Source organism: Hipposideros armiger, unplaced genomic scaffold (assembly GCF_001890085.2).
Source record: "Hipposideros armiger isolate ML-2016 unplaced genomic scaffold, ASM189008v1 scaffold_1274, whole genome shotgun sequence".
Classification (NCBI taxonomy): Eukaryota; Metazoa; Chordata; class Mammalia; order Chiroptera; family Hipposideridae; genus Hipposideros; species Hipposideros armiger.
Window position 1 is genome coordinate 14,690 of NW_017732624.1, and position 8,520 is coordinate 23,209.

The 8,520-nt window shown below is 37.8% G+C and overlaps 1 protein-coding gene across 1 annotated transcript in view; it reads right to left on the reverse strand.

Annotated features, from left to right (window-relative positions):
• Positions 1–4,949: 4,949 nt before the first annotated feature.
• ALMS1 (ALMS1 centrosome and basal body associated protein) overlaps positions 4,950–8,520 on the reverse strand; it is a 130,386-nt gene continuing 126,815 nt past the window's right edge. The window contains exon 18 of the mRNA XM_019633288.1: positions 4,950–6,507. Within this exon, the coding sequence (XP_019488833.1) occupies positions 5,312–6,507 (1,196 nt within the window). The 3' untranslated portion in view covers positions 4,950–5,311. The remainder of the gene's footprint in view (positions 6,508–8,520) is intronic.

An 8,520-nucleotide genomic window follows, 5' to 3' on the forward strand; every position in this document is an offset into this window, starting at 1 on the left:
AATCATATACCTAATAAGGGACTTGTATTCAGAATATATAAAAAAATAAAACTCAGTAATAAAATAACAAATAACTCAATTTTTAAATGGGCAAAGGACCTAAACAAACATTTCTCCAAAGAAAATATAAAAACAGCCAAAAGGCATACGAAAAGATGCTCAACATCATTGGTCATTAGGGAAATGCAAATTAAAACCACAATCAGATACTGCTTCACACCCATTTAGATGGCTATAATCAAAAGATGGACAATAACAGTGTTGACAAAGATGTGGCAATACTGAAATATAATCATGGTGGAAATCTAAAATGATGCAACCTCTTTGGAAAAACACATTGCCAGCTGCTCAAAAGATTCAACAGAATTACCATTTGATCCAACAGTTCTACTCCTAGGTATACATCTAAGAAAATAGAAAAAAATATGTCCACACAAAAACTTGTACATTAATGTTTATAGCAACATTTTTCTTAATAGCCGAAAAGCAGAAACAATTCAAAAGTCCAGCAACCTATGGGAAAAAAAAGTATAGGTATATAGAATATTATTCAGACATGACAAACAATGAGTATTGAATCATGCTAGAAAATGAATGAATCTTGAAAATATCGTTAAGTGAAAGAAGCCAACACAAAAGGCCACATATTGCATGATTCATTTATAAGAAATGTCCCAAACATGTAAATCCAGAGAGACAGAAAATAGATTACTGGCTGCAGGGGGAAGACAAAGGAGGCTGGGAAATGACGGTTAATGGGCACAGGGTTTCTTTTTGGTGCGACAAAAGTGTTCTGGAATTAGGGGTGCTGGTTGTGATGAAGGACTGATATAAAGGGCTGCCTATGTTTTACCTTCTCTGACTCTATAAAAACCAACAAATTGTATACTTAAAAGAGTAAACTGTATGGCATGTGAATTTTATTTCAATAGGAAAAAAATCAATAGAAGTTGACCAACACTGAGACATACCCTGGGAAGTAATCAAATTTAAATTTTAAAAAACAGACAAGAATTCAGAAATAAAAAACCAGGCACCCATAGGGTTGTCTCCGACACAGCAACATTAAATGCCAATGCCCAGAAAAAGGGAGCAAAACTGACGAAGTTTTGAATAAAGGATTATCATCCAAAAGTTTTATACCCAACCAAGTTGTTGTTCTTACATTAAGGTAATAGAGAGTCAAAATTTTAAGAACTGAAAAGATGTTCACTCTAGAAAAATTGTTTTAAAATCTAGCCAAACAATAGAATTACTTAAATTAACAAACTCAAAATAGTTACGTGAAAAGACTCATGGTAAATACTGACCCTATGTTTAAAAACATTAACTAATATAAAATGTGGTTTTTGGGCCAGCCAAGTGGTGTGTTGGTTAAGAGTTGGCTTGGGACGCCAACTCTGAGCAGCAGGGCCAGTGACACTGCCCTCTACAGCTAAGATGGTGAACAACAGCTCGATCTGGAGCTGGGCTGCCATGAGTTGCCAGAGACAGCGTAGGCTGCAGTGGAGCTGCAGTGGGCTACCGTAAGCTACCGTGAGTGGCCTTCAGCCAGCATAAGCTGCCAAGAGCTGCTGTGAGCAGCCATCCAGTGACTGGTGACCGATCTACCTTACTCGGGAAGAGCGCAATGATAATACCAACATGGGCCAGTGAAACAACATCCTCCACAATTAGACTGAAGAACCAAAGGACAGCAACTTGTCTGGTCCCCTTCCCCGATTCTCCGACCCTGTTCCCCTCCCCCAATTCTCCAATAAAATCTTTTTTAAAAAATGCGGTTTTTGCTATAATGTGGAAGTAAAATGTTATAATTTTTAAAAATAAAGCTAGTCAGTGTGGTAGTAATACTAACATAACTAACTGAGATGAAATTCACAAAATATAATGAATATTGGTGCGCTGGGGGAAGTATGTGTGTGTGGGCGTCCGTGGGAGAAGCAAGATAAAGTGTAACCAGTTTCTTAATTTTTTGTAAGATGGAGTCAACAGATACTGTTTCATAGCTGAAGAGTGGCTTAAGCACCTTATTAGATTACATGGATGCTAAGTTATCAGAAAAAAACAACTCAAAGAAAATCATACAGCAATGAACAAAAAAGATTGAAAACAGTAAGAAATCATTGAAAATTATAAGAAACCCTGAAGAACCAGAACAATTTTGAAAGGAAATACAAAACTGGAGGACTCACACTTCCTGATTTCAAAGCATATTACAGTGGTGCAGTAATACAACACTGTGGTTCTGGTATAAAGACAGACAAATAGATCAATGGACCAGAATAGAGAGCCCAGAAATGAACCCTTGTGCCTATGGTAGGATATATGGTCAAAGGATTTTGACCCTTTGACAAGGTGAAAGATCACTCAATAAAGAAAGGGCAGTCTCTTCAACAAATGGTGCTGGAAATACTGGATATCCACATGCAAAAGAATGAAGTTGGAGCCTCACCTTACACCATATACAAAAATTACCTCAAAATGGATTAAAGACCACTTTAAAACTCAGTACAAAGCCACAGTAATCAAATTAGTGCAGTAATGGTGTACAGATACGAATGTGGACCAAAGGAATAGAGTTGAGAGCCCAGAAATAAACCTTCACATCTATGGTCAACTGATTTTTTATAATGGTGCCAAGACCACTCAAGGAAGAAAGAATAGTCTGTCTCTTCAATAACTGGTGCAGGGACAATTGGATATCCCTGTGGAAAAGAATGATGTTTGACCCTTACCTCATACAATATACAAAAAATAACTTAATATAAAGATGCAAATGAAAGAGCTAGAAGTACAAAATTCTTAAAATAAAATATAGGGACTGATCTTTATGACTTTGGATTAGGCAATGGGTTCTTAGATATGGAACCAAAAGCACAAGCAACAACAACAAAAAAATAGGTACACTGGGACTTCATCAAAAGTAAACTGTTGTGCATCTAACGACAGTAATACCAATTGCAAAGACAACTGAGAGGGTGGGAGCAAATATTTGCAAATTATACATCTGATAATGGTCTATGATCCAGAACATATAAAGATCTCTTACAATTAAAAAAAAACTTAATTAAAAAGTAGGCAGCCTTGAATAGACATTTCTCCAAAGAAGATACACTAGTGTTCAACAAGCACATGAAAAGATGCTTAACACATCATTAGTCATAAGGGACGAAAAAGGCAAATCAAAACCACAATGAGTATGGATACCACGTCATTCATACTCACTAGAATGTCCCCCCCCACACACACACACACACACAAAATGGTAAATAAGTGTTAGTGAATATGGAGGCACTGGAACCCTCAGACATTGCTGGTGGAATATAAAATGGTGTGGCCACTGTGGAAAACAGTTTAGCAGTTCCTCAATAAACTAAACATAGAATTACCATATGACTCAGTATTTCTACTCCTGGGTATATTACCAAAAGAACTGTGTACAAATAAAAACTTGTACACAAATGTTCATTATCAGCTCTATTCACAATAGTCAAAAGATGGAAAGAACCCAGATGTCCATGAATTGATGAACAAAAAAATGTAGTATATACATGTAATGGAATATTATTCAATATCAAAAGCAATGAAGTATTTATACCAGGACATGGATGAACCCTAAAAACATTTAAGTTAAAGAGAAAGAATCCTGACACAAAGGTCACATATTGTATGATCCATTCCATTTATATGAAATAACCAGAAAAGGCAAGTTCACATAAACAGAAAATTAGGTAAGTGGTTGTCAGGGGCAAGTGGGAACGGGGAATAGAGAGTGCTTAATGGGTATGAGGTTTCCAATGGGGTGATGAAAAAGTTCTCTAACTATTGTATTGGGTTGTGGGAAAAGTCAAGACGCATTTTTGCAACGACAAACAGAAAAAAATACATCATGACTTTTCCGAAAACCCAATAGATACTGGTGATGGTTGTAATGTGCTCAGTGCCATTAAATTGTACACTTTAAAATGGCTAAAATTATAAATTTTATGTTATGTGCATGTATTTTACTACACCCTCTACTTGGCTCTTTTTCCTCTATTTTCTCTACAGAACAAAAAACCTTAATCTGTGTTATTCCCAATTCTTTTTTACTTAAAAAAAAAAGTGATGTTGTACTATTTATATATATAAAATCACTGTCATTTACTACCTACCAAAACCTCAATTATGAGAAATAATATTTATGGTAAATGTCCAAACGTCTTGTGTCTTCTTTCCTCTAGACTAATGGTCTCTAAATTATTTGATCATGCAGTCCTACTGATAAAATATTTTTGAGCATAAATTATCAAGGTAGGTACATATTTATTTATAAGTTATATTTACTACTGAACTCATATACAAAATTATAAATTTTAAAAGGTTGAAAAAATGAATAGAAATATGAAGTTTTTCTTTCTATACACCTCTGAACCATTTTGCAAGCATCACTTTTGGAGAGCACTCCTTTGGATACCCTAAATTTTATTTTTGGGTTCAAGTAATGGTCTGATTTGTTGATCCCTTGAGATCTGCCTTTACCAAACTCCCGACGAAGGCCGTTATTAGCCTTATAGGATTTGTTTCCGAACCTACTGCAAGGATGCTGCTGAGGACTCGAACAGAGAGTAACATTTCTCTTAGGTCTCATTACTGGAAATATCTGTAAAGCTTTTGAAAATTTAGTTTGCTTTTATATTACAGATTAATGTAATTGACCACAAAATTCGAGCAACACTAACAGGTAGAAAACATGAAGTGAAATTCGTGGCTCACATCTAGCAACCATATATCTACAAGGTCTATGTATCTCCCCTCTGGGTTCAACATATCTTCCTATCACTCATAATTCTTCATTTATTTATTTTTAAAAATTATGATGTAGCTCACTCCTCTCTGGTTTCCATTTAATTTTCTTTTATTCCAATTCATTTACTTTCAAAAAATCATATTGTGTTACTTGTCTGTGAGTGTGCGTTTGTGTGTTTAAAAGCAACTCAAAATTTCTTGAAAGACAGGAAGGAATAAATAAACAAAAAACAAAATAAAACAACCCAGGCAACGTTGTTCAGAATGGAGGTCATTCTAAACTCAAAGCTCCCCTGTGCGAGGGGTATACTTTGTAGATTCTGAAGCATTGAGCAGCAAAGCCCTTCATCCAAATGGTCATTTATAAATGAGTGTTGATGAAAAGAATGACAACTCACAATTGCACACTACTATACTTTCTAACTCTTTTCCAGTTGGTAAGAAATGTTATAGTGAGGAAAGGCAAATGGCTTTTTTTTCACCTGTATGCAAAGCTTAACTAGAAAGTCCAAGAAAAAGGCAGTCACATTGCCAGAGGAAATTTGTAGCCATGTACCTGGATGTGTTTCCTTCTGGTGTGCTCACAAGTCATTTGGGGATAACCCATGCTCAATGCTTTCTTCATGTTCTTGCTCCGCTTCTCAATGTATCTCCGCTGATGGTCAGTGATGCTGCTGTATAAGTTAATTCGCCTGGGTGACAGACAAACTCTTTCATGGCCAAAGGCCCGGATCAATCGGGCAGTGTCAATGGTGGAAATAGAGCTGCTCCTCTCATGCAAAGTCACTTCTCTGTCTGTCTGGGTCAATATATCTGATTCCACAGGAGAAGTGGTGCTGGAAAGGACATTGGTGGCAGTATCTGTGAGCAGCTCACTGTCCTCTGAGGGTCTAGAATCTGAAGAAGTGTTGTTAATATAATGAAAACAGGGCTGTTTTCTCAGAACATATTTATCAAATTTAACCTGTTCAATTTTAATATGATTGGACTTCCCAGCTTGATGAGTAGAAAGCACCTTGTTTTTAAGATCTCCTTTGTTTTTATGGCATTTCTCTAAACTTTTATACCGCTTCTTTTTGTGAAGCTTGTTTTTCTGCTGTTGCTGTCTACCACTCCATTCCTTAGCATCTCGATCCCCTCTGCTATCATCCTGTGTACTTTCTGAGGGCTGAAGGGAATGTGTGATGGGGTTCTGAAGAAGTTTTGCCAAACGATCAAGTCGCTCCACCAAAGACAGTTCTTTCCTGTCACTGAACCCTGGAGGTTTCTGTTGCTTCTGTCGCTCCCGATACTTGTTCCAGAGTTCATTCAAACTTGCAGTGTGCTGAGTTGTTGGCTCTGGAGTGACCTCATCACTCTTTTTTGGTTCACTAATTGGTTTGTCACATTTTGCATGATCTGCAGCCTGAGTGTTAGTAGGCTGTATCGCTTCTTTGTTCTCCAAGTTTACATCGATACTGAGACTCTCAATTCTGGTATCATCTGTCTTCATCTTTTCCTCATTTTGATAAGGGGAAGGAAGAAAAGTGTGTTCTCTCTGTTTGTCTGGCTGATGCTGAAAGAAATCTTTCCAAGAATGCTTCATGAAAACACTCCTCCCTAAGGATTCATGGCCAATATCTTGATCACTTGGTAGATGTACTGGATGATGAAAGTAAAACTTGGCTGACCTGAACACAGAATGGGTAGTATTTTCAAATTCTGAATGACCTCTGGACTCTGAAAAGGAGGGGAAAAAAAGATTTTGAAAGACTTTCAAAATATTTTCATTCTCTTTAGTAATAGTATTCACACTTAATTCTTTAGATATAGAACAAAAAACTGAAGGAAAGAACAGTTTAGACAGTTTCAGAAAATTCACTGCCTGCACAAATGATTTCGGCCTTGTGTCTCGTGGCCAGACTGGTACAGTAAATCTTTGAGAGACTCAGGATCAGAAGACCTGGATTCTAGGCTGAAGTCTGCCACAGACCGGCTGTGTGACCTCGAGAAATGAAGTTTAGTCCTCCGGATTGTAATAGCAGCTGCTTTGTAATCGCTGCCTGCTATGTGTGGGGTATTATGATATGTGCTCTAAATCTGTATTTTTTTCCCCTTTTAATTCAATTGTGTTGATAAAACTTTGAGTCAGGTATTGTTAACCCCCTTTCCAGCTAAAAAACCTGAGGCTTCATTTTCATCATCAGTAATTAAATAAGTGGGATAAAAAAGAAAAACTCTTTACATGTCTTAGAGCTTCTTAAAATTCCTTTCTGTCAACTGTCTTTACATTTTTCCTCCATTTTTTTTTTACTTTGGTAAAATACACGTAACATAAAATTTACATTCTTCCATCTTCACATTTTGACAGTCATTAGTCTATGTCAAAACAGGCATATATATATATATATATATATATATATATATATATATATATATATAGTTATTTATTTTTAAAAGATTTTATTGGGGAATTGGGGGAGGGAACAGCAATGGGGAATGGGGAAGGGAAACAGACAAATTGCTGTCCTTTTGTTCTTCAGTTTAGTTGTGGAGGATGTCGCTTCACTGGCCCATGTCGGTATTGTGATCATTGCACTCTTCCTGACTGAGGCAGATTGGTCGCAGGCCATTGGATGCTGCTCATTATGGCTCACGGCAGCTCACACCGGCTGCCAGCCGCTCATGGTAGTTCACAGCAGCCCACTGCAGCAGGGGCTGCAGCCTACGCAGTCGCTGGCGACACACAGCAGCCCAGCTCCAGGTCGAGCTGTTGTTCACCATCTTAGCTGTAGAGGGCAGCATCACTGGCCCATGTGGGATCTGAACTGGCGGCCCTGCTGCTCAGAGCTCATGCTCCCAAGTCAACTCTTAACCAACGAGCCACTCGGCCAGCCCAAACAGGCATTTTTAGATGTAATAACATCTTACAATCATAAACCCTAATTGTAAACACTAACATAGGATCAATACACATTTTTTGGAGTTCCAAGGCATGGGTAGAAACAAAGACCTACACATGCAACCAAGTAAAACTTGTACCTATGGGATCCTTTTCACCTATGCTTAGATTATTGGCAACTAGGGTTTTCCTTAAATACTTTTGGAATCACTAACGCAATTTCTCCAGAATACAGTAAGACACATGGAATCTGCTTTTATGTTTCAAGTATAAAAAGCCTCTCAAACATCCAATGAACAAACGTCCAGGACCAGATGGCTTTACTGGTGAATTCTACCAAACAGTTAAAGAAGAATTAATACAAAACCTTCTCAAATTCTTCCAAAAAAACAGAAGAGGATGGCAAACACATTTTTTTGAAGGCCAGCATTACCCTGATACCCAGAAAAGGACACTACAAGAAAAAATTACATGCCAATATTCCTGATGAACAAAGATGCAAAAATCCTCAATAAAATATTAGCAAACTAATACCAACAATATATTAAAAGAATCATACACCACGATCAAGTAGAATTTATTCCAGAGACAAAAGGATGGTTCCAGATTTGAAACTCAGGGCCAGCCGAGTGGTGTGTTGGTTAAGAATTGGCTTGGGACGCCAGCTCTGAGCAGCAGGGTCCTGGTTTGAATCCCACATGAGGGCCAGTGACGCTGTGCCCTCTACAGCTAAGATGGTGAACAACAGATGGTGACCTGGAGCTGGGCTGCTGTGAGTGGCTGGCCATGGCATAGGCTGCAGTGGGCTGCCATAAGCTACCATGAGTGGCCGGCAGCCAGCGCGAGCGGCC